Here is a 27,945-nt window from a genome sequence, read left to right on the forward strand (position 1 = left end):
GGGGGCCTCATCTGGCGGCTAGAACATATTACCAGGTCAAAACACACGACTTCCACCATTCCTCCCTATTTTCAGTTATAACAATTCTTTAAAGGTATGTTATATATATGAACTTCAAAAATTCAAGTACTCCCAGGTATAGTTTTCTTTTTCTCTGACTGCCCGTAATCTCTACCTCAAGCCTCTGATTTTCCTCAGTTTGGGGAAAGGTAGTCTAGTTGGTTTTAGGCGAAAGTTAAATCGCATAATTTCTCAATTTAGATTGACAGAAATCAGCCACTTTCCAGTTCGAAACCCCCCTCTCCTGGGTTTTCTTCTCTCCTATGCCACCCTGGCTTGATTCCAAGTGGGTCCTGGCGTGGGCAGGGGCGGGTGGCCTCTGTTTCTCCTTCCATCATGCTCCTGAGCTGGCAGCCTTTGAGCTGTGACTCATCTGGAAGGATTCTGAGTGTCGTCTTTCACATCACACCCACTGCTGTGTATAACCATGCCTTAAGGGCTGTGATCCCTGGCTCTGTCCTCACAACGTCCTCACTGTGGCCTCTCGTTGTCATGTCCACGCCCATCCCCTGTTCCACCTCATGTTGGTGGTGTTCTCCATCCTTTGAAGCTCTCGGGAGTCTTATTCTGCCCTCCCCGCTCTCCACCCGCCTCTGCTCTGTCACCCTCAATCCACTGCAGCTCGAGGGAGGTCAGGGAGGTCTGTCACCACCAGGAGTCCAAGTGAGACGAACAAGGCAAAGCTCCCCATCACCCTGGGATCCCCCAAATTATGGGGGTTCCACTGGGTTTTAGTCTCTCCTCTTGGACTTATCCTGAGGCAGGTGCATACAGACTAAGATTGCATCTTGAGATTCTTCTGGAACACTCTTCCCCCTTCCCAGCTTGGATAATTTCCCTCTAATTGAGGAAGAGTGGGAGGCTGGAGATTAACACCTGCCCAGATTAACGGCCCTCTTCAAATCTTCTGGCTCTCAGGCTTTTCAGGGTGAAGCTGAGAATCTGAGTCCTTGTTGAACTACGAGGCTGTACTGTTTCGAGTGGTTACCCTGTCAGAGGCCAACCAAGTTAGAGGCTGGGCCAGAGCACATCGACGGATGCTTTGAAGATGACTCACCACAAACTGACACTTTACACACTGTCCTGCTACAGATGTAACTTGTTGCCGTGAAGAAGTGAGAATCTGTTTCACCAAACACTAAATCTATTTGCCTTTCCTATAAGCTTCAAAAGAATAAGACCCAAAGGATAATAAGTAAATGACCATATGGACTGTGACTTTTTCTTTTCAAAAAAATTTACTTAAAAAATTAAAAAATAGTATCATTGACTGTGTTGTGTGTGGGGGAGACTTTTATGTGTACGGTTCTATGAATTTAAAAACATGTATAGATTTATGTAACTACCACCACAATCAGAATATAGAACAGCTACACTACTCCAAAAATCTACCTTTGCACACCCCACATCCCTGAACCCTGGCAACTACCAATCTGTTCTCCATCACTATGGTTTTGCCTTTTGGAAAATATCATATACATAGAATCAGAGAGTATATGCAAATTCTCGAGTGTAGCTTCTTCAACTCAGCATAATGCCTTTGAGAATCACGCGAGGTCTTACGTGTATCAATAGTTCATTCCTTTTTAACACCTGTGGGGTCTGTGGAGATTTCCCCTCTTTCATTCCTGATGCTGGTAAGTTTGTCTTTTTGTTTGTCAGACTTACAATAGGTTTATCGATTTTACTGACTGTCTCAAAGAACCAGCTTTCAGTTTCATTGATTCTATTATTCTTCTGTTTTCAATTTCATTGGTTTTTCCTCCTATCTTTATTATTTCCTTTCTTTTGCTTGCTCTGAGGTTATTTTTGTGCTATACTGTACCCTATGATACATGCTACAAGCGTAATTCTTTCTCTAGTGTCTTGAGGTAGAAGCTTAGATCACTGATTCAGACTTTTTGTCTTTCCTGAGTTTCTAATACTATAAATACCATCCTAGGCACTATGTTAGCCATGTTCCACAAAGTTCTAAATGTTGTAATTTTATTTTCCTTCAGTTTAAAGTATTTTCTAATTTCCCTTGAAACTTCTTTCTGATACACGGGTTATTTGGTAGTATGTTATTTAATTTCCAAATGTTTAAAGATTTTCCTGTTATCTTTCTCCTACTGATTTTTGTCTAATTTCATCAAGGTCAGACAACATATTTTGTATGATTCTAATTATTTATTTATTTATTTATTTATTTTATTATTATTATTATTTTTTGCGGTACGCGGGCCTCTCACTGTTGTGGCCTCTCCCATTGCGGAGCACAGGCTCCGGACGCGCGGGCTCAGCAGCCATGGCTCATGGGCCTAGATGCTCCGCGGCATGTGGGATCTTCCCAGACCAGGGCACGAACCTGTGTCCCCTGCATCGGCAGGCAGACTCTCAACCACTGCGCCACCAGGGAAGCCCCATGCTTTTATGTCTTTTGGAGAACTGACCCCTTTATACATAATGCAGTGTCCTCTTTATCTCTGATGATCCACTTTGTTCCAAACTCTGCTTTGTCTGAAATTAATATTGCTATTCCAACTTTCTTTGGATTAGAGTTAGCATGGTATATCTTTCTCCATCCCTTTACTTTTGTGAGTATCTTTATTTTTATTTCTTTTTCTTTTTCTTTTAATTGGAGTATAGTTGATTTACAGTATTGGGCTAGTTTCAGGTACACAGGAGAGTCTTTATATTTAAATCGGGTTCCTTGTGGACAGTATACAGTTGGGTTAAAAAAAATCCTTTCTATCTCTGTCTTTTAATTGGTATGTTTAGACCACTCACATTTAATGTGATTATTATTCTAGTTGGATTAATATCTTTGTAACTTTTCTAATCATTGCATTTATTCTTCGTTTCTTTTTCCCCCTCTTCTTCGGCCTCCTTTCTGCCTGTAAAATAGATATAAAATTATGGCCCTGCATTTCTTTCAAACTGAAAAAATAATGGGGAAATACTGTTGCAGAAAAGTTTGAGAAATGATATCACTTCCTATTTATTTTGTCAGCACAGTTCGCATGTTGTCTCTGTTTTCAAGAGAGTACTGTCATGTCATAGAGGCTCAGTACATTTGAATTTTAAATGTTTCTTCCTCTGTTCCTGGTAAAGCAGATGTCACGGGCCTTCACGCTCTCCAGGGACTGAATTACAGATATAGATTGTTTGACTCTCAGGTTTGTGCAATATATAATTGCTTTTATGAATTATCTCTTAGGGAAGCTGCTTGCAGTGTGTGACATCAATCTTATTCTTGCTTAGTACTTTGATTGTCAGGAATAAAATGAAAAATGAAAGCAGTTGTGTGATTTTAGTATCAAACCTAATTTCAATTACGTCTGTGGAACAGGCAGGTCTGCAGTTCGCACTTTAGTGAACAAGGGGCGGAGAGTGGCACCTGCTTTTTGTAAAACGCCCTGGAATTTAAGGGAATATTTGGCAAGCACTCTTCTGGGGGCACAGATTTCATTTCCAGCCAATGCCCTGTAGATGTCACCATTGCCACTTCTCACAGGGAAACGTTCACCGCGGGCTGACAGAGGCCAAACTTGCTAAACCATTTGGTTGTCAAGGAACCAGGAGAATCTGGTCGTCCTGACCTGTTCACAGATACTCCTGTGAGCGTGCCAAACTCTGGGATATATCCTCATTCTGTGTCATTTTCATCCACTGTCTGGTACCTGGTATTACAAATCACTCCAACCTACAGAAACTCCTCCCTCGTTTGGCTTCTTTGAGGTGGGACTTCCCCTGTTTTCAACAGCCTTTCTCACCATCTCCTGCGTTTCCTTTCTTTCCAGCTCCTCCTTGGGCTGATGGGCTGTCCTGTGTCTGCCTTCCTCTTCTGTACACATGCTCTTGTCAATTTCCTCCCTCTATAATGTCACTTCTATACAAATGTCTCCCAAGTCTACAGCTTCCTTTCTACAGCTTCCTTTTTCCTCCCCTGACATCTAAACCCATGTTTAACTCCCTAATGGAGCTCGCAGCATCACAAAGCACAAAGAATCTTGGAAACCAACAAAGGGGAGCCACTCCAGGCAGGCAGGGATGCTGCCTGTGGGATGGCCAGAACCCATCAGCTGAGCTAATTTAAGAGAAGCAGAAATTCACAGCCACAAGTAACTATAAAAAAATAAGCTCATCCCACCTGAAATTCCTGACAGGACGGGAGATAGGGAGGATGCTCCTGGAATGTGGGATGGCTTCCATAACTGACACCCCAGGCCAGGGATTCTTATTACTTCAAAGAGCTGCTTGGCATAGCTGGGGCGGGGAGGGGGTGTTCTATCCCTTGATATTGGGAATATTTTGATATCTGGGGGTTACGCTAAGCATTTCCTTAAGCTCAAGTCCTAAGGGTAAAAGCTAACACTCATGGTTCTCCCAGCAAAGGAATGTGGTCACAATGACCTTTGGGACACAAAAGTTCTTTTAGAACAACAATCGCTGGAATAGCCAATTTACTATTTCATCAACATTCCCATCAGGTCATATACTGAACTGTCAGAAATGCCAACCTAGGTGCTCACTTTTTCTCTAAGGCTTTAGTTATTCAAGGTAAAATTAAGGAAGAAAAGATAATCACAGGGCACTGTTTATAAGGGGGAGAAGCACAAAATACTATATTTAAATGGACATTTTTAGGATTTAGGGAGCAACAGAGAGCGTACGGTTTTCAGGTTTTTTTTTTTTCTTTTTTTGGTTGCATTGGGTCTTCGTTACCGTGTGCAGGCTTTCTCTAGTTGCGGTGAGCGGGGGCTACTCTTCGTTGTGCGCAGGTGTCTCATTGCTGTGGCCTCTCTTGTTGCGGAGCACAGGCTCTAGGCGCGCGGGCTTCAACGGTTGTGGCTCGCAGGCTCTAGAGCGCAGGATCAGTAGTTGTGGTGCACGGGCTTAGTTGCTCCGCGGCACGTGGGATCTTCTCGGACCAGGGCTCGAACCTTTGTCCCCTGCATTGGCAGGTGGATTCTTAACCACTGCGCCACCAGGGAAGCCCCTCGGTTTTCAGTTTTGATCAGATGTAATCATTGCCCTGAAGCTCCCGTCGGTGGGAAAGTGTCCTGACACATAAACTCCCTCGGCAGCCGGATACAACAGCTTCTCTGCTGTTTTGGGGCCCTAGGGCAGACTTTCATCCGATGATCCATGCGAATGTATCAAATGGCAAAAGCAAGCAAGCATGCATTTATTTTCCAAAAGGATTCTACACAGCCTGCTCGGATGGAAGCAGCCAGCTATGGAGCCCGGAAGGTGAATCTGGGCCACCTTGACCAAGAGGAGCCGCCGTCTGTTACAGAGGAACCTTTGCACTTCCAAAAACAGTTCCGAGTCCCTGGATTTCCATCCGCAAATCATTAACTAATCTACCCTGGGCTTCAAGATAGGGAGGGGCCACCACTCTGCAGACAACCAGGTTGGACTGTCCTCTGCCCGTACACACGCTCCCCCCTCCTCTTTACTCACAATAATCCCTCCCAGCTCTCTGTCCCGGCCCCTGCCAGTCTCCTTCCCAGGGCGTCCCTTCCCACTCACAGTGCTGGGCTTCTACCAGAACATACACCATTTTTGTTTGTGGCTTCAGGTTGACTATTACCTTAGATCATTTTCTCTAAGCATCCTCTACATGTGTTTAACTTTTAGATTATTGTTTCACATTTTGTTCTTCCCCCTTAACTACATCAAAACCTTGAAGGCTGGGTGGAGAGAGAGAGAAACGACCACAATATTGTGCGAAAAATATGGGGTGGATACGGGCTGACCTGCATTTGTATCGTGGCTCCATTGCTTTCCAATTCTGTTGTCTCTGGAAGGCTACATAACCTCCCTGAGCCTCGGTCTCCTCGACTGTCACATGAGAATAGTGTCCACACCAGGGTGGGTTAAAATACTATATGTAAAGTGTCTAGGACATAGGAGATGGTCAATAAACAGGAGCGATATTGTTATTAAGGTGCTTTGCCTTCTACTTTTTTGAACCCTCCACAGAACCTTTCATATGGTCGGGGCAGGGTTGATAAAAATCTCCTAACATAAGTGAATTAAAGATGAAAAGTTAAGTATATGAACTATATTTAAAAATATGTATCCCTAACTAACAACAAAAACATAGATAAAATGGGACTAAAGCTGCAACTAAAGAGCTGGCAAGACACAACTAAGGAGCCTGCCTGCCACAACTAAGACCCAGCACGACCAAATAAAGAAATAAGTAAATATTTTAAAAAACATAGATAAAGTGAATACGGAAACATGTCATTAAGTATTAAACCTAAATGATGAGTATTTGGGTGTTATTCTTTCCACACTTCTCCACAATTATTCAATATATTTTTGTGATAAAACGTCAAAGAGTAAAAGAAAAAAATATACATTCATATATATACACTTTAGGGAGAAGGAGGCTGATGCATCATTAATTTTGATTAAGCTTAGAAAGTACACAAATGCTTGACATAAATTTTCATGCCTTGTAGGCCTAAACTATTTAATAATAAATAAGAAATAGTTAAAAACCATCGTCTATCACATTCATAAAGTTAATGATAAAAATGACACAAACCAATATGCAAAAATATAGAATAAATATAATAAATCTGATTAAAACTAAAACGAAAATAAATACACCCTCAGATGTAACCTGTGTAAAACCTGATGCCACAGGGCGAGGCAGGACCACCTCCTGGATTAGCCGCCAGGGGCTGCCAAAGAGTAGCGTTCCCGGGAACCAGGCAGCAAAAGGTAAAAGTCTTTTAACTTGACCCTGAGAAGTGAGAGTCCCTGAGAATCACACTTATTAGTACAGTCCCCCCAGAGGTCTGGGACCACGGATTTCAGCACAGCTGTCTGGCCTGTGGTGAGGACCGTGCCTTGTTAGGGGGAACAGAGCTGCCTGGAACGAGCACAAGCGTGAGGTACATGTTGGCAACTAAATGTGGCATCTTAGCATCCCTGGACGCTGGGCTCAGGCTGTACCACAGCTGACAGCTTTCACAGCCGCCCTGCCAGGAGCTGTGAAACATGGGGCAGAAATGAAAGATCCCTATCCAGGCTCCGAATTCCTTTTTCCAGTGACCTCCATACTTAATAGCATCAGCACATTCTGGAAAAAATATACAGCAGCAGCAGCTGAACAGCTGGACTAGAAGATTAATTCTATTCTTAAAGTTCACCCCAAGCCAAATCCTTTATATACATAAAATGAAATAAGAGGGATGTGGTCTGTGTTTCAGCTTTACATTCCTCACATATGTCTTATTCAACCCGCTGGAGAGTAAAACATTTGTCACATTTTCCTTGTCCTCAAAAAGAATGTTTTACTGAATATTTGTTCAAAGCACCTTTGCCCATTAATTCACTCCATTCTCACAATAACCTTGTAAAGAGTTATTATCAAACCTACTTGAAATTGAGGAAACTGAGAGTCAAAGATGACTCTCATCAGAGGTGATTCTGCAGCGGGAAGCCGAGGGGAGCAAGGATGTACTCCCGTTGGTGATGCTGTCACGGCTCAAAGAGGGGCCGCAACTCGCTCAAGGTCTCGTGCAAGATGGAGGTGGAGGTGGGACCGGCTCCTTGCTGGCACGGCCCCCTCTCTCCACTACGCCTGCTTTGTAGACGAATATGCTACAGCGTAGAAAAGATACAGGTGTAGAGTTCCAGCAGGGTCTTCTAAGCAGAAGAGCAAAGAGATACTGCTTTTTCAGGCTGGCTATGGAGGCCACGCCCTGCACAGCTGCCATGCTGGGCTGTGACCACTGCCCCATATATAACAATAATAATAATAATGCATTGGCTTCCCCCAAGAGGGACACGGGTCATGAGAGCATCTCAGGATCCTGAGCCCTTGTAGTAGGGGCCCCATCATCAGAATTCCCAGGTTGCCTGGCCTCCACTTCCCCGCGTGCTCCACTCTGGTCACACCCCCTGGTCTAGTCTGGTATTCCTGGAGAACTCTCAAATCAATCATCTTAAACCATGTAGAACACATGCCAGCCTGAGTGGAAGCCACTTATGTTCAACTGCAGACTTTAAAAATGTCCATTTTTTCTTCTGAGGTGTCTCTGGAGAAAGAGTTAAGATCAGAAGGACGGAAAAAAGAGCACACCGTGTGGGAAGTGAAATGCCATGGCCATTGGGGAGGCCTGTCTGGAGCTGCTGGCTGTGACTTACTGCAAAGAAAATGAAATTCGTGCCCACCATCCATCTTGCTGAAATGTCATGCCGAGTGCGGCTCCAGCCAGTAGGGGGGTCTCATGGAGATGGCTACAAATCACCTGCCCTTGGGTCTCTGCTTGAAGAGCCATGTGTATGCTGCAGTGAAATAAAACTCGTGGTCCATGGGCCAAAAGGAATTTTCCTGGGGCCTAGAAATGCATCACTACAGGGAACCGGCCCTTATTCAACACAGGAACTCTCTTCTCTGCCATGACGCCATAAATGGGGTCCAAAAGTTCTAACTTGAAAACACAGCGCATGTTACCAATGTGTTAATTCGATGTCTGCTGGCATATCTATCCACACAAAACCTTTATCAAGGATTTGTCATGAAGCTGGATGATGTATGGAAGGTGCAATCCCAGAGCGGGCAGAGTTACAAAGTAAATGTTATCACTGAACTGCAACGAACAACGCTGTTTTCCTCTCTTTATTAAAGACTTCACAGTCAGTGGAAAATACACATCCAGCTGAAGAACGGAAAACACGTCACTCTTTGTCTAATAAGAAAAATGCTCAATATTTACCATGGCAAGTCTGGCCCCTTTGGCACCTCAAAAATGTGTTTGTAACTTTAATTCTTACAGGGGTGAGAACGCAGCAACTGCAGCTCTTTAAGGTTGACCCCAGTGGTACTAGACCAGAAGGGAAGACATAAAATTCAAATTGGCCATTTACTGCTGGTGTTAACACTGACCAGGGAAGAGGCAGAAACTATTGGTAAAACTGAAACCTGTTTGTCTTGTCTTCCATCACAACAATAACTTGGTAATTAGCTCTTTGGGCCAAAAGCTTTAAGCAAGAAAGGAAACAACAGAACAGGTCAGCTCAGGCTTCCACACTGTAGGGCAAGAGAGGCTGCAGGCTATCGTCAAAGGTCAGAGAGCCCTCCACACTTCACGGTACAGATAATAAAGAAAACCAGCGGACATGGTGCTGGTTAATATTCTTCTGATTTTCTTCTTTAAATTAGTTAGAAATTTAGTTAGTTCATTTTCTTAGTTGGGGGGCATTTATATAGCATTTTTACTTTCATTTACAGATACCGGAAGGTCCATACATGAAACTAATGCCTTACGGGTTATTGATGTGCTAATTGATAATGTTTAAACCTCAAAGGTAAATGTTCAAGTTCTCCCCCAAACAGGGCTTGGCCACCTCAGGGTGGAGCACGAACGCACAAAGTCAGACAGACCCGCACTCCCACCGCCGCCCTTTCACATTCAGAGGCAGGAAAGCCAAACTACACCATGGCTGGTAACAGACTCGGAGTCCGGATGGCCCAGGAGCCTCTGGACACTCAGGCTGAGGAAACCAAGCCTCTCTGCACTGTCAGAAGAACCAAGGGGGGCAGGGAGGACGCCCCTACCCCATGCTGTCCCGCGTGCACTGTGAGCGTGGCCCCGAGGAGAGGCCCCAGCCCGGCACCTTCCGGGTCCCCTCAACAGCCAAAGTGGCACCGCCCTGTGGCCCTGGCTCCCTCTGTACTGAAGGTGTAGACAGTTCAGACCCTGGCCGTCTCAGGTCTAAAATGCAAACATTCACGTGCTCCATTCTCTTCCAAGACCTCACCTTCAAAGCGTTCATTTATGCCCTTTCCCTTCTTTTTTACACCATTTTCCCTTCTGCAGTCCAGGTTATGGATCCTTCCTCCCAGACTAACGTCTTCCACGCTCAAGTCTAAACTGGGCACCCAAAACATTACGCGGTGCTGGCGGAGATGCTGTATGACCTGAAAATCAAACTGGTCTCTAACCCCAAACTCGAACTGAAACACACACACACAACAACCGTCACCACCGCCATCCTCCCCGCAAACCGAAAGCCCTTCAACATTCACCAGCTGTGGACTCACCTTCCTGAAGAAAAGCTGAGTGGACACGGCGAGTGCCTCAAAGCCCCGGACGGCCTTCCTCAGCTCCCCCTGCACGAGGCCCAGCTGCCGCGCCTGCTGTTCGTACCGCTCCTTCAGCCGCTGCACCAGCTGCCGCTCGGCCTCTCGGGCCTGCGGGTCCGGCTTGGGGGAGGCCCCGTTGCGGGGGGCCGTGGGCCTCTGCTTGGGGTATCCTAGAAAGAAAAACAGTCACCTGTGAGTCACATTCAGCCCGAATGTGACAACCGCTCCTTATGACCGAAGGATTCCATCAAGTAGCTGACAAGGAATTGCCCATCATTTGTCATTTTAGGTGTTACAAATGAAAAACAGGGACTTTAAATATGGCTCTGTTGATGTGGTCTGAAGTGCAAGGTTTCAGGCCTGGAAAAAAGAGTACCAGACAAAACGGCCCAATTCCTTCTAGCTGCCTGCATTCTTCTGGGTCTGCCTAGAGAGACTGGAGCAGTTGTGTTTTTGTTTTTGTTTTTGTTTTCTTCAAGGGGATTCCTCTTTGAAAATGTCTAATGGGAAATCAATCAGTCAATCCAGGTCGAAGTCAGAGTTAACACCTAGCAACTCTTTCACTGGGCATCGGGGAGTAACGCCTACACGCCCTCCCCTCCCTTCAACCCTTTCTTTAATGTCAGGTTCAAGTCACGTGTCTGATGACCTCTGCTGCAGGGATTTCTGGCTTTAAATTCCTACAGCACCCATGCCCTGCATGTGAGCATTCACACCACCTCCACGGCTGAAGGTCCAGTCCCAGCCACCATAACCTCTCACCTTCTAACGGGAGCCCTGCTTTTTCTCATCTTTCACTGCACAGAAGCCAGAATGATCTCTATAAACAGAAGAGAGCCCACGGCCCGCGTGGACCCCTCCCTCCACTCCTTACGCTGCGCTGCAGTAAGAAGAAAGTGCTCGTTCCTTACACGGCCCACAAAGCCTCTGAGATCTGGCTCCTGCCGGGCAAATGTTAGGGGTGTGTGTTGAGGAGGGTGCAGAGAGGAAAGAACCAGAAACTCTGCCTGGGGTTGGGGAGGCCTTAAGAAGATTATTAGGCTGAAGCATTAAGGCGTAAAGGCCCAGGAAAGAGCTCAGAGACAAGCACTGCATCACGGTCCCAGACCCTCGGGCAAGCAAGAGTCTTCCTCGGATCGGCTGTACTTCTAGCATGAGGCTCAGACAGACCTGACACCCCCAGAGAGCCCCTGCGGTGGCCAGTGGACTTACGTTCCCAAGAATATTCCTTCCTTGGCTCCAACAGGTCACGTCCTAGAGGACATGACAGGGACACTGACCACACAATCATGAATAAACTTTAATGTTTCCACCGTTCTTTCGCCTCCCCGCTCTGCCTCCAAAACATCAGGGCGTAACATATAGAACAAATCGGAAAGCAGTGGCCTCTTCGGTACCTGATACCGTGAGCTGCAGCAGAGTCATGGGCCTGAGAACACACAATGGCCTCACCTTTTAAGGGGAAAAGATTGTTAATTGATCTAAATACTTCTGATTGTTAATTTAATGGTAACCATGCTAATTTTAATCAAATCTTCCTCCTTTTAAGAAATCATCAGAGGGCTTCCCTGGTGGCGCAGTGGTTAGGAGTCCGCCTGCCAATGCAGGGGACATGGGTTTGAGTCCTAGTCTGGGAAGATCCCACATGCTGCGTAGCAACTAAGTCTGTGAGCCACAACTACTGGGCCTGTGCTCTAGAGCCCATGAGCCACAACTACTGAAGCCTGCGTGCCACAACTACTGAAACCCGTGCTCCTAGAGCCCGTGCTCCGCAACAAGAGAAGCCACCGCAATGAGAAGCCCGCGCACCGCAACGAAGGGTAGCCCTGCTCACCGCAACTAGAGAAAGCTCGCATGCAGCAACGAGGACCCAACGCAGCCAAAAATTAATTAATTATAAAAAAGAGGAAATCATCAGAGACTGGAATATGACATATCTTCAACTAGTATGGCTTAATGGAATAGGTGAAATTATTGCTTCTTTAAAACTGTCTTTGCGGCGTAAGAGTATACAACATTCCAGAAGGCAAATCAATCTTAATATATACTTAATCCCAACATTCTCAATACTGAAAACAAAAGAAAAATAACTACTGACAAAGTGTGAGAAATTTCACTGCCTGCATTAAACTCTAAGGCACAGTCTAAGGCCCAAGGCACACTTTCCTCAGGGTTACCGTCTGCCGTTTTATCACTGCGGCTAGTGATTTTACAAACACTCCAGTGTTTTCAATGTGTTGAGGTACCGGATGCCTGACACCATTACAACAGAAGACACTTCTTTTAGAAATCTAAAGAAATAATAAAACATCCTTCCAGCTCAGTCAATGAAAGCTAATTGCAATCTGTAGCATACAGAGTTACCTCTGAACTTGTGGATATTAGTAAATGTTCACGTTGCCCTGTGTTTCTGGCTGTCAGATTTATCCTCTGTTATTATTACCATCATCATCATTATTTTTAGGTTAGCAATTATATTGTGAACAGCCGATATGAAAGGATTTGGTGAAATCCTATTCTTGGTGTTCACTTTGATACTGGCATTGTTATTAAACTGGTTTTATTCACACACTCAATATTCCAGGGTTCTACTGAACACCGGTATACTCAGTCCACGTTTCTACTCCTGGGGCCACCAAACGGATGTTCTGAGCCAGGACATTGGCTCCCCTGTTAACATCAGCTTTTGATATGAACATATCAAGCCAATGTTTAGCCGTACTGTGACACCACACCGCCTGATGAAACCAGTCCTTGCGTGGGACTCCAGGTTGGCTGCCCTTCACAGCACAGACCAACGCTCAGGCCTCAGTGCTAAGACTACTGGAAGGAAACGTGGAGAAACAAGGTTGCATGTGAAGTTCTCTATCGCTTTTAGTTGAAAAGGGATATGGGGAGGGGGAAGGGTAAGCTGTGACAAAGCAAGAGAGTGGCATGGACATATATACAATACCAAACGTAAGGTAGATAGCTAGTGGGAAGCAGCCGCATAGCACAGGGAGATCAGCTCGGTGCTTTGTGACTGCCTGGAGGGGTGGGATAGGGAGGGTGGGAGGGAGACGCAAGAGGGAGGAGATACGGGGTTGTGTGTATGTGTATAGCTGATTCACTTTGTTGTAAAGCAGAAACTAACACACCACTGTAAAGCAATTATACTCCAATAAAGATGTAAAAAAAAAAAAAGAAAAGGGAACTGCCATCTTTTTAAAAATTGGGTTGGCCAAAAAGTTCATTTGGATTTTTCTGCAAGATGTTATAGAAAAACCCAAATGAATTTTTTGGCCAACCCAATATATCAAATATAACTTTGCCTGTGACTAATAATCATTTGACTGTCGTCAGCATAGCTCTGATCCTCGCTAAAAACAGCATTCTTTTCCTGTGCTGTGGATTTTGTCAAATATGTCTACAGTTATTCCCTGAAGTATCGTTCTGTCACTCACTTTCCTGTCCGCCCATATGTCCGACCATCCCCAGGACGGTACGGAAGGATGGCCTCACAGCCTCACCCACTGTCCTGGGGACAGAGAGCTTATGTTGAAAGAAGATGAATGACACTCAGCCAGCTTCACCTGGTTCATTAAAAATTAAAAAGGATTTTGCTTCCTTCTGCTGTCTTTTCTTAAAAGCCAGCACATGATGAAGTTTAAATACAAACCCGCTTAGGAAGTAAAGGGTAAATGGGAACACGGGACAGAAAAGTTGTGAGCCAGTGATCACAGGCAGCTCATGGAGCACACGGTCGGCACTGGAATGACTGTGATGACGGTGACCCACTTCTGACCTCTTACACCCAAACTTCTCTGGAAAAGCCACCATACAGGCTTCAAATGAGGGCCGTGCCACAACCCCTGAGGACATTTCCATGCGCTGGAAGATTTTATTACCTCCTTCCCTGTTCTTTGTGGTACTTATATTGCTTCTGGGGAGGTCAAAGGTTCAAGGCAGGCAGACATGCCACTGACCTCTGTCTGCAGCCAGGTAGAGTCAAGTTACGTGTGTTTAGTCTCTTTCCAAAAAAAAATCAAAACTCTGGTCGCCTAGAATATTCTGATTTCCATCCAGTTAAACTAGGAAACTGAGATAGCTTCATCCACCAGAGGGCAGACAGCAGAAGCAAGAAGAACTACAATACTGCAGCCTGTGGAACGAAAACCACATTCACAGAAAGATAGACAAAATGAAAAGGCAGAGGACTGTGTACCAGATGAAGGAACAAGATAAAACCTCAGAAAAACAACTAAATGAAGTGGAGATAGGCAACCTTCCAGAAAAAGAATTCAGAATAATGATAGTGAAGACGATCCAGGAGCTCGGAAAAAGAACGGAGGCAAAGATTGAGAAGATGCAAGAAATGTTTAACAGAGACCTAGAAGAATTAAAGAACAAACACCTGGAAGAATTAAAGAAAAAACAGACAGAGATGAACAATACAATAACTGAAATGAAAAACACACTAGAAGGAATCAATAGCAGGATAACTAAGGGAGAAGAACGGATAAGTGACTTGGAAGACAGAAGGATGGAATTCACTGCCACGGAATAGAATAAAGGAAAAAAAATGAAAAGAAATGAAGACAGCCTAAGAGACCTCTGGGACAACATTAAACACACCAACATTCGCATTATAGGGGTCCCAGAAAGAGAAGAGAGAGAGAAAGGACCGGAGAAAATATTTAAAGAGATTATAGTCAAAAACTTCCCTAACATAGGAAAGGAAATAGCCACCCAAGTCCAGGAAGCACAGTGAGTCCCAGGCAGGATAAACCCAAGGAGAAACACACCGAGACACACAGTAATCAAACTGACAAAAGTTAAAGACAAAGAAAAATTATTAAAAGCAACAAGGGAAAAACAACAAATAACATACAAGGGAACTCCCATCCGGTAAACAGCTGATTTCTCAGCAGAAACTCTATAAGCCAGAAGGGAGGGGCACGATATATTTAAAGTGCTGAAAGGGAAGAACCTACAACCAAGATTACTCTACCCGGCAAGGATCTCATTCAGGTTCAATGGAGAAATCAAAAGCTTTACAGACAAGCAAAAGCTAAGAGAATTCAGCACCACCAAACCAGCTCTACAACAAATGCTAAAGGAACTTCTCTAAGTGGGAAACACAAGAGAAGAAAAGGACCTACAAAAACAAACCCATAACAATTAAGAAAATCATAATAGGAATATACATATCGATAATCACCTTAAATGTGAATGGATTAAATGCTCCAACCAGAAAACACAGGCTCGCTGAATGGACACAAAAACAAGACCCTGCCTACAAGAGACTGACTTCAAACCTAGGGACACATACAGATTGAAAGTGAGGGGATGGAAAAAGATATTCCATGCAAATGGAAATCAAAAGAAACCTGTAGTAGCAATACTCATATCAGATAAGATCAACTTTAAAATAAAGAATGTTACAAGAGACAAGGAAGGACACTACATAATGATCAAGGGATCAATCCAAGAAGAAGATATAACAATTATAAATATATATGCACCCAACATAGGAGCACCTCAATAAATAAGGCAAATGCTAACAGTGATAAAAGAAGAAATCAACAGAAAGACAATAATAGTGGGGGACTTTAACACCTCACTTACACCAATGGACAGGTCATCCAGACAGAAAATTAATAAGGAAACACTAGCCAATAGACCAGATAGATTTAGTTGATATTTATAGGACATTCCATCCGAAAACAGATGATTACACTTTCTTCTCAAGTGCACACGGAACATTCTCCAGGATAGATCACATCTTCGGTCACAAATCAAGCCTTGGTAAATTTAAGAAAACTGAAATCATATCAAGCATCTTTTCTGACCACAACGCTATGAGATTAGAAATGAATTACAGGGAAAAAAATCGTAAAAAAACCCACAAACACGGGGAGGTTAAACAATACGTTACTAAATAACCAAGAGACCACTGAAGAATTCAAAGAGGAAAGCAAAAATTACCTAGAGACAAATGACAATGAAAACACAATGATCCAAAACTTATGGGATGCAGCAAAGGCAGTTCTAAGAGGGAAGTTTATAGCAATACAATCCTACCTCAAGAAACAAGAAAAATCTCAAATAAACAATCTAACCTTACACCTAAAGGAAGTAGAGAAAGAAGAGCAAACACAACCCGAAGTTAGTAGAAGGAAAGAAACCATAAAGATCAGAGCAGAAATAAATGAAAAAGAAACAAAGAAAACAATAGCAAAGATCAATAAAACTAAAAGCTGGTTCTTTGAGAAGACTGATAAACCTTTTGCCAAACTCATCAAGAAAAAGAGGGAGAGAACTCAAATCAATAAAATTAGAAATGAAAAAGGAGAAGTTACAATGGATACCACAGAAATACAAAGCCTCATAAGAGACTACTACAAGCAACTCTATGGCAATAAAATGGACAACCTGGAAGAAATGGACAAATTCTTAGAAAGGTATAACCTTCCAAGACTGAACCAGGAAGAAATAGAAAATATGAACAAAGCAATCACAAGTAATCTGTGATTTAAAATCTTCCAAAAAACAAAAGTCCAGGGGCCAGATGGCTTCACAAGTGAATTCTATCAAACATTGAGAGAATAGCTAACACCCACCCTTCTCAAACTCTTCCAAAAAATTGCAGAGGAAGGAAAACTCCCAATCTCATTCTACGAAGTCGCCATCACCCTGATTTCAAAACCAGAAAGATACTACAAAAAAAAATAAAGCTACACACAAATATCACTGATGAATATAGATGCAAAAATCCTCAACAAAATACTAGCAAACAGAATCCAACAACACATTAAAAGGATCATACACCATGATCAAGTGGGATTTATCCCAGGGATGCAAAGATTCTTCAGTATATGCAAATCAATGAATGTGATACACCATATTAACAAATTGAAGGATAAAAACCATATGATCATCTCAATAGATGCAGAAAAAGCTCTTGACAAAATTCAACACTCATTTATGATAAAAACTCTCCAGAAAGTGGACATAGAGGGAAACTACCTCAACATAATAAAGGCCATATATGACAAACCTACAGCAAACATCATTCTCAATGGTGAAAAAATTAAAGCACTCTAAGATAGGAACAAGACAAGGATGTCCACTCTCACCACTATTATTCGCCATAGTTTTGGAAGTTCTAGTTTGGGAAGTTCTTCTCTAGAACTAGAGAAATAAAAGGAATACAAATTGGAAAAGAAAAAGTAAAACTGTCACTGTTTGCAGATGACATGATACTATACATAGATAATCCTAAAGATGCCAGCAGAAAACTACTAGAGCTAATCAATGAATTTGGTAAAGCTGCAGGATACAAAATTAATGCACAGAAATCTCTTGCATTCCTATACACTAACAACGAAAGATCAGAAAGAGAAATTAAGGAAACAATCCCATTCACCATTGCAACAGAAAGAATAACATACCTAGGAATAAACCTCCCTAAGGAGATAAAAGACCTGTACTCAGAAAACTATAAGACACTAATGAAAGGAATCAAAGATGACACAAACAGATGAAAAGATATACCATGTTCTTGGATTGGAAGAATCAACATTGTGAAAATGACTATACTACCCAAAGCAATCTACAGATTCAATGCAATCCCTATCAAATTACCAATGGCATTTTTTATAAAACTAGAACAAAAAATCTTAAAATTTGTATGGAGACACAAAAGACCCTGAATAGCCAAAGCAGTCTTGAGGGAAAGAAACAGAGCTGGAGGAATCAGACTCCCTGACTTCAGACTATACTACAAGGCGACAGTAATCAAGACAGTATGGTACTAGCACAAAAACAGAAATATAGATCAATGGAACAGGATAGAAAGCCCAGAGATAAACCCACGCCTAATCTATGGTCACCTAATCTATGACAAAGGAGGCAAGGATATACAACAGAGAAAAGACAGCCTCTTCAATAAGTGGTGCTGGGAAAACTAGACAGCTACATGTAAAAGAATGAAATTAGAACACTGCCTAACACCAAACACAAAAATAAACTCAAAATGGATTAAAGACCTAAATGTAACACCAGACACTATAAAACTCTTAGAGGAAAACGTAGGAAGAACACTGTTTGACATAAGTCACAGCAAGATCTTTTTTGACCCACCTCCTAGAGTAATGGAAAAAAACCCAAAAATAAACAAATGGGATCTAATGAAACTTAAAAGCTTTTGCACAGCAAAGGAAACTATAAACAAGATGAAAAGACAACCCTCAGAATGGGAGAAAATATTTGCAAACGAATCAACGGACAAAGGATCAATCTCCAAAATATATAAACAGCTCACGCAGCTCAATATTAAAAAAACAAACAAACAAAAAAAAACAAACAACCCAATCCAAAAATGGGCAGAAGACCTAAATAGACATTTTGCCAAAGAAGACATACAGATGGCCAAGAGGCACATGAAAAGCTGCTCAACATCACTAATTATTAGAGAAATGCAAGTCAAAACTACAATGAAGTATCACCTCACACCAGTTAGAATGGACATCATCAGAAAATCTACAAACAACAAATGCTGGAGAAGGTGTGGAGAAAAGGGAACCCTCTTGCACTGTTGGTGGGAATGTAAATTGATACAGCCACTATGGAGAACAGTATGGAGGTTCCTTAAAAAACTAAAAATAGAATTACCATACGACCCAGCAATCCCACCACTGGGCATATACCCAGAGAAAACCATAATTCAAAAACACACATGCACTTCAATGTTCACTGCAGCACTATTTACAGTAGCCAGGCCATGGAAGCAACCTAAATGCCCATAGACAGACGAATGGATAAAGAAGATGTGGTACATATATACAATGGAATATTACTCAGCCATAAAAAGGAATGAAACTGGGTCATTTGTAGAGATGTGGATGGACCTAGAGACTGTCATACAAAGTGAAGTAAGTCAGAAAAAGAAAAACAAATATCGAATATTAACACATATATATATATTAACACAGAATATTAACACATATATTTGGAATCTAGAAAAATGGCACAGATGAACCAGTTTGCAAGGCAGAAATAGAGACACAGATGTAGAGAACAAACGTATGGACACCAAGGGAGGAAGTGGGGGGGGGCTGAGGGGATGAATTGGAAGATTGGGATTGACATATACACACTAATATGTATAAAATAGATAACTAATAAGAACCTATTTTGTAAAAAAATAAATAAAATTCAAAAAACAAACAAAACAAACACAGACCTTCAAAATGGGGCTTAGTGATGGTTTGGGAGTCATTAAATGAAAGAGTAAAAGTACTAGTTTTTTACTCTCTGACCCTTGTAAACTTCCCAACTGTTAATGAGGCTTATCCCCAATGCAAGTGTTCAATGTGAAATATATGAACAGAAATACCTAGACCGGTGTCTTGCGGTGACCTTCAGACAGACGATTTCACATGTGCACTTCATGACATGTGTTTTGTGGGGACCAAAATATCTGACGACTTTTACCAAGCACCTGCTCTGTGAATGACACCCGCACGGCCCAGTGGATATGCAAAGGAATGAGGTCCTGCCCTTGCCGGTAAGCAAGCGTCAGGAGGGGCCCAGACGCGTCTGGGTTTCTAGTATTGACTGCTCACCGGGGCTCTCACCACTCAAGCGCACTGCTGATCCACTCTGCAACATCTCTGACAGATCTCACGGGTTTGGGGGCATACCCTAAATCTAGAACATTCTCCCATTATCTCTGTCTTGCCCCAATCACATCCTACTGGTTGCATTACTCTGATTAGGGGCAGAGAGAATCTACGATGGTCCCAGTGACAGCTGACAACCCAGAGGAAAGAGCTAGTAACCTTATATTGTTACAAAGGTGAATGCAAACAGTTTGCGTGCAAAGGCTGAGCGCCAGCAAGAACACGACCCTTCAAAATGGAAAGAGAACATGAAAAATTCATCTGCAGTCATCTGGTCACTATCCAGAGGATTCTAATGGAGGGAAAAGCCTGGTTTAACTTTAAAGCTGGAAGCTTAACTGACATTATAACAAGCAAACTGTGCAGCACTGGGACCTGCATATTTATAATCTCAGAGAAGGCCCATGATCTTAATACTTGTAAACGAGAAAGAAAAGAATGAAAGGACATAACTTTGACAGCCCTCCAGCTTAAGGAAAAGCACTTCATGAGTTTGGTCCACATCCTAACAGAGAGGGGGTCTGTTTCTTGCAGGCTAGCACCAGCATGACACCCCGGGGAGCACCCCAGGCCAAATTCTTTGTGGTCCTGGACAGGCTTTTTCTTAAACGGATCTAAATTTATTTCAGAAAAATTTGCCCAGCGGCACACTCCCTTCTACTTAGCACTGGCACTCGTTTGCCTGCACGTGGTTAGTGGTGGGGAGAGGTGAAGGGCAGACGGCATCACGGTAGGAAATTTCCTTCCGGCCAGTTCCGAGCACGGGTGAGGGCAGGAATTACTAAATTGGGCAGCGCCCGGCCGTATAATAAGTACCCTAGAAAGAAGAGGTTTACCTTTCCCACTCCAACGAAAGAGCAGACTTTTCTATTTTGATGTATAGAAAAAGAGAGGGAAAAAAAAAGGATGTTACAAGCAGAGTTTCCAAAGACAACTATGAAAAATCTGTTACTATAATCCACGCTCTAGACAAAAATTGATGTAAAATATTCTCATCTTCAGGAAATTTCTTATTATTTACCAGAAGTACAAGTGCTATTTATGAAGGTAAATCTGATTGCCTCCTTTCTTTGAGGGTGAAAAATCATGGTTTAATAGTATTATAGCAATTGCTTAATTTTTATATTAAAAATTATAGCTACTTCTGGCCAAGATGAAGTAAGGATGGGATTTCCCTTCTCATCTGAAACTATCCAAAACACTTGACCAAAATATATAAGTCAGTGGATTTCAAGACATTAAATATTAGGAAATAAAGCACAGTGATCCCCAGAGTCAGAAAACAAATGAGGTGCCCCCCACAATCCCTACAATCACCTGACCCTATGGCCTGGGTGGCCTTCCAGCCCATGGCACAGAGAGTCAGGAAACCCACGGGGAGCCTGCTGGCTTCCCCAAGTCGGGAAGGTGGAGCTGCGGGCTCGGGAAGTTCAGAGGTCAGAGGTTACAGGTCAGAGTAGTCAAGAGGACAGAGACAGACAGAGACACACAGAGGGACCCCTCGAGTATCTGGACAAGTCTGATCAGTGCAGCCTGTGAGGACAGTGTCCAAGGCCAGGGAAAGCATTCCAAGCAGGATTAGAGGGAACACTCCCAAGAGCTCACAGGAGGCCAGGATTAGTTCTTGTTCCCACTGGTAGAGTGGAAAACCTCACAATTCCCAGGGCATCTGAACGCCCGGGAGGGTCACGCCCTGGTGCTGTGCTAAAATCAGCCTTAGACTGATCGCTAGTCGGGACCACGTAACAAGGCTGACGAGAAAGACCCAAGATGCTCAAACTCTTTCCAAGTCACATAGTTTCACCCAAGAACAAAGCTTAAGAATATTTACAGGATTAAAAAACATCCAGTACCCAAAAAGGAAAAATTCACAACGTCTGTCAGCTAAAAACATTTTCAGGCATGCAAATGTGCAACGCATAATTGGGAGGAAATGCAATCAATTGAAGCCCGCCAAGAAATGACACCTGTGATTAACAGTTATTATAACTATATGCCATATATCAAGAAGCTGGAGGAACAACTGAACATGTCAAGTAGAAACAAAGAAGACAAAAAAAAAAGACCTAAATAAAAATTCTAGAGATTAAAACCTCAAATGTCTGAGATGAAAAATACACTGGATGGGATTAAGAGCAGATTAGACACTGCATAAGAAAAGATTAATGACATGGATTTTCATAGCAGCATTACCCACAGTAGCCAAGCGTTGGAAACAACTCAAATGCCCATCAACTGATGAGTGGATAAACAAAATATGATATATCCATGTAACGGAATATTATTTAGACAAAATCAGGAATGAAATATTGATCCATGTTTTGACATGCATGAACCTCGAAAACATGCTAACTGAAAGAAACTGATAGAAAAGGGCACATACTGTATGATTCCACTTATATGAAATGTCCAGAATAGGCAAATCCCTGAAACACAGAGTAGACTAGTGGTTGTCAGGGGCTGCGGAAAGCAGGGGATGGGAGTGACTGCTGAGGGGTGTGGGTTTCTTTTGGGAGTAAATGAAAATGCTCTGGAAGTAGTGGTGACAGCTGCACAATTCTGTGAATATACTAAAAACCACTGAATTGTACACTTTAAAAAGGTGAAACGTACAGTATGTGAACTACAGTTCAGCTAACAAAAAAACTCAGTCAGAATGTCCTGACAGACCCATCTGGACAGGGGGACTCGAGGCGTTTTGCTGCCGTTTTATCAAAATGCCAGGGTCAAAACAGCTGCCTCAGAACGTCCTGTGTCCCTTTAAAATATGCTTTCTGTTATCAAGAAGCTTAGAGTCATGGAAGGGTAACAGGTCTTGATATGTTGGTGCAGCACATGACCATGACCTGCAGCACAGACATAATTCCTATTTTACCAAAGAAGCAGTTGAGACTCAGAGAAGTTATGTTATTTGTCCAAAGTCATATATCACGTGAGCTACTGAGCCAGGATTTGAACCTGGTTCAGTCTGTTCTTTTGGGCCAAGCAACCTGGCAACCTTTAGAATTTGCAGAAGAGTTTCGAGTGAAGGCAACTCAGTGTAAGCATTTTCAGATGCAGGAAGAGAGCCAGTAGGAATTGGTGTCACAGATTGAAGGAAGGAAAGTTTCAGGAAGGGAGTGATCAATAATGCCAAATGCCACAGAGATGTGATAAGGAACAGGACATGTCCACTTAGACCTAACAACCAGGAGGTCACTTGTGGCCTTTGCAGGGCAGTGGAATGGGCGGGGTGGGGTGTGGCGCTAGCCGGCAGCGACGGGAGGAGTCCCTTGTAAGCAAAGGGACAAAGACGGGGATCATGGAAGACTCTTTCCCAAGCCTGGCTACAAAGGTGGGGAGAGAAGTGGGTCAGAAATACGCAGGTCAGGGGAATTTTGTTGTTATGGCTTGTTTTGTTTTGGGGATGGGACTGATGACATAAAACACAGTGACCATCCTCAGCTTATCTACAGATCAGCAGGGGAGGGGAGCACACCTCAACTTCACCAGCCACTCCTCACCCAGATGACAGTAGAAGGTTCAAGGCCTGATATAGGCATCACTGGTCCAGTTCCCTTTCTTCTTTGGTATCCAGTAATCTGAAGAAAGGAGAGTCACCCTCAGAGAGGGATGAAGGAAGCAAGGAGGGGAGGCTGGAACCAAAATACTATGCCCCCAGGTCTGTCCATTATCCACTACATAGGTTTCTGTTCGCCAAAGCTGGCTTGAAATTCCCCTGTGGTAATCTGGACTCGTGTTTCTGCTCCCTTGCATGCATATCCTGCTGTTTTGAACTGAATGTTTGGGTTCTCCCAAAATTCGTATGTTAAATCTCTAATCCCCAATGTGATGGTATTCTGAGGTGGTGCTTTTGGGAAGTAATTAGGTCATGAGGGTGAAGCCTTCATGAATGGAATTAGTGGTCTTGAGAGAAGAGACACGAGAGAGATTACCTCTTTCCCTCACATGATGACACAGCAAGAAGGCATCCACCTGAAAACCAGGAAGAGGGTCCTCACCAGTAGCCAAATCAGCCAGTACTTGGATCTTGGCCCTCCCAGGCTCCAGAACTGTGAGAAATACATTTCTGTTGTTTAAGCCACCGGTATGGTATTTGTTATAGCACCCTGAGCTGACTAAGACACCTGCAGAACGCCCTTGAGTGTGAGTGGAATCTGTGAATAGGACGATTATGTAACATTATATACAAAGGGGGAGATTATCCTTGGTGAGCCTGACCTAATCAGGTGAGCCTGTTAAAAGCAGACTTTTCTCCAACTGGTTGCAGAGTGGGAAGTCAGAGATTTGAGGCCTGAGAAGCATTCAACACACCATTACTGCTTTGAAGATGGAGGGAGCTGCATGACAAGGAATGAGGGGGCCCTAAGAGCTAAAAGTGCCCCTACAGACAGCCAGCAAGTAAACAGAGACCTCAGTCCCACAACTACAAAGAAGTGGTTCTACCAACAACTTGAATGCGCTTGAAAGTGGATTTTTCTCCAGAGCATCTATTCAAGAACTCAGCCTAGCCGATACCATGATTTCAACCTTGTGATACGCTGAACAGAGAACCCAGTGAAGCTACACCTGGATGTCTGACCTGTGGAACTGTGACCTACAGAACTAGTAATTGGGTGTTACTTTTAAATTTTATTTATTTATTTTTATATTTATTTTTAGCTGTGTTGGGTCTTCGTTTCTGTGCGAGGGCTTTCTCTAGTTGCAGCGAGCAGGGGCCACTCTTCATCGCAGTGCACGGGCCTCTCACTGTTGCGGCCTCTCTTGTTGTGGAGCACAGGCTCCAGACGTGCAGGCTCAGTAGTTGTGGCTCACGGGCCTAGTTGCTCCGCGGCATGTGGGATCTTCCCAGACCAGGGCTTGAACCCATGTCCCCTGCATTGGCAGGCAGATTCTCAACCACTGCACCACGAGGGAAGCCCGGGTGTTATTTTTTAAAAAGAAAAGGGAAAGGAAAAGATTAGCAAACATATAGCAGGAGAAACTAGCCAAAATTAAACACACAGAAAGAAGACTGAAAGAAATGAACAGAGTATCAGTTTGGACAGGTGTGGGGCAACTACCAGGGGCCTAACATATGCATAATTGGAGTCCCTGGAGATGAGGCTGTTAGGGTGGAAAATTTTTGAAGAAATAATGGGAAAAAATTTTCAAATTTGATGAAACGTACATACCCACAGATCAAACAATCTCAAGAAAATTCAAGCACACACAAAAAATCCCACAAAGAAAATGACACCAAAGTATAGTGTAATCAATTTGCTCCAAACCAGTGATAAAGAGAACATCTTTAAAGCAGTCAGAGAAGAAAAAGACACACAGGCACAGAGAAATAAAGATAAGGATGACAGTCCATTTTAAATTGGGAACCATTCAAACCAAAAGACAGTGGAACAACATCTTTAAATACCTCAAGAAAAAAATAATGCCAACTTGAATTCTGAACAAAATAAAAGTTATCTCTCAAAGATGAAGGTAAACAAAAACAGGAAGATTTTATCACCAGGAAACCTCCACTATAAGAAATTTTAAAGGAAATCCTTCGGGTAGAAGAAAGATGATACCAGATAGAAATCTGGATCCACATAAAGGAATGAAGAACACCAGCAGTGAGAACTAATTGAGTAAATCTATAAGACTTTTGCTTAAGAAGAAAACTGAGTGCTGATAATCAAAAATAACACTGTAGTGTGGGTTTATACACAGAACATACGTAGAAGGAAAATGTTTGCTAACAGTAGCACAAATGCCAGGAGGAGAGAGATGGCAGCATACTGTTGTAACTCTTATACTATATGTGAAGTGATATAATAATACACTTGAAGCTAGAATGTGTAAAGATGTAGACTCTGAACCTTAAAACCACCACTAAAATAACACGACAACAAGATATAGGTAGCTAATACATCAACCAAGGGGAGGAATGGAATCATAAAAAATAAGTAATGTAAAAGAAGGTAGTAAAATAGGGGGAAAAAAGAACATGTGGGATAAATAGAAAATAATAGCAAGATGGTAGATTTACTCCCAATCAAACCAATAACATTAAATGTACATCAAAGGTAGAGATTTGAGACTGGATAAAAATGGAAGAGCCAAGGATAAACTGCCTATAAAAAACCAACTTAAATATAAAGAGACAAATAGATGAAAAGGAGAAGTATGGAAAGAGGTATTCCATGCTGAAATGAACAGGAAGCTGAGTGGCACTATTAATATTGAATAAAGTAGACTTCAGGGAAAAGAATATTACCAGGGATAGAGGTTCATTTCATAACGATAGTGGAAAATTCATCAAAATGATAAACAATCCTAAACATTTATGTACCTAATAACAGAGCTTCAAAATACACAAAGCAAAATGATGATAGAGCTGAAAGGAGAAAGACAAGTCCCCAGTTATACTCTGAGATTTCAATAACCTTCTCTCAATTACCGATAGAACAGTAGACAGAAAATCAGTAAGGCTATAGCATACTTGAACAATGCTATCAACAAACTTGAACTATGACACTGTAGAATATTCCACACAGAAACGGCAGAAAAGGCATTCTTTTTAAGCACATATGAGAGATTCACCAAGACAGCCCTTGGTGTGGGTCATAAGACGAAGTCTCAATAAATTTGAAAGGATTCAAGTCATCCAAAGTATGTTCTCCAACCACAATGGAATTAAATTAGAAATAAAATCAGAAAGATCTCTGGAAAGTCCCAAATACTTGCAAACTAAAAAAACACATTTCTAAATAATCAAGGGGACACAAGAAATCAAAAAGGGAAACCTGAAAATACTGTGAACTCAATGAAGATGAAAACCCAATATATCAAAATTTGTAAATTATATATCTAAAAGCAGTATATAGAGGAAAATTTACTGTACTAAGTGCACACTAGAAAAGCAGAAAGACTTCAAATTAATGACATTAACTAATTAAATCCAGTGTAAGCAGAAGAGAAATAATAATGGTCAGAGTAGAAATCAATTGTATATCCTTCTGCAAAAAGAGAGTCAAGCCATACCTCACACTATATACAAAAATTAAATTAAATGGATCATAGACTTAAATATAAAACCTACAACTATAAATCTTTTTAGAATAAAATGTAAGAGAGAATCTTTGTGACCTTGGGTTATGCAAAGATTTTTTAGATAACACTCACAATACAGTCCATAAAAGAAAAAAATATGAATTGGACTTCTTGAAAATTAAGAACATCTAATATTCAAAAGACATTGTTAAGAGAAGCAAAACAAGCCACAAATTGTGAAGAAAAAATTGCAAATCACATAGCTGAAAAAACTGTATCCAGAATATATAAAAACTCTCAAAATTCAATAAAAAGAAGACCAAAAAAACCCAAATGATGAAAGATTGGAATATATATTTTATCAAAGAATATACACAGATGTCAAATAAACAAAAAGATGCTCAACATTATAACATCATTAGTTATTAGGGAAATGCAAATTAAAACCACGAGATACCACTGTGTACCTACTATAATGTATACTATTAAAAAAACTGACCATACCAAGGGTTGGCAAGGATGTGGAGAAACTGGATCTCTAAGACACCACCGATGGGAATATAAAATGGTAAAACCACTTTGGAAAACAGTTTGGAAAACTTTTAAACAGTTTTAAAAAGTTAAACACATAGCTACCATATGACTCAGGCATTCCACTCCTAGCTATGTGCCGAGAGGACTAAAAGCAGAAGGCCATACCAAGACTTGTACAAATGTGCACAGTAGCTTCATTTATAACAGCCAAATCCTTGGGGAAAAACCCCCGAAGTCTCTCAATAGGTAAATGGATAAACTGTGGTATTTACACAGTGGAATTCTATTCACCAATAAAAAGGAATGGACTATTGCCATGTTGGATAGATCTCAAAAAAGCCATGCTGAGTAAAAGAAGCCAGATAAAAGTAGAGTATATATGATTCCATCTGTATCAACCTTTAGCAAATACAAACTGATCTTTAGGGACAGAGTGGGGACTGGGGTGTGGGTGCAGAGGGCTAGGTGGAGGGGATGACAAAGGGGCACCAGGAAACTCCAGGGGATGGTGGACACGTTTGCCGTCTGGACTGTGGTGATGGTTTCACATGTGCATACACA

At 42.3% G+C, this 27,945-nt stretch overlaps 1 protein-coding gene across 8 annotated transcripts in view; it reads right to left on the minus strand.

Annotated features, from left to right (window-relative positions):
• Nucleotides 1-27,945, minus strand: part of MTUS2 (microtubule associated scaffold protein 2) — a 496,786-nt gene that overhangs the window by 100,954 nt on the left and 367,887 nt on the right. For all 8 annotated transcript variants that reach the window (XR_007473089.1, XM_049701107.1, XM_049701108.1 and 5 more), the window contains one exon: nt 10,115-10,326. Coding sequence is in view for 7 of the 8 variants with exons in the window: in XM_049701107.1 (XP_049557064.1) it covers nt 10,115-10,326 (212 nt within the window). In the remaining variant the exon portion in view is untranslated. The remainder of the gene's footprint in view (nt 1-10,114; nt 10,327-27,945) is intronic.

The sequence above is a fragment of the Orcinus orca genome, chromosome 18 (assembly GCF_937001465.1).
Source record: "Orcinus orca chromosome 18, mOrcOrc1.1, whole genome shotgun sequence".
Lineage (NCBI taxonomy): Eukaryota > Metazoa > Chordata > Mammalia > Artiodactyla > Delphinidae > Orcinus > Orcinus orca.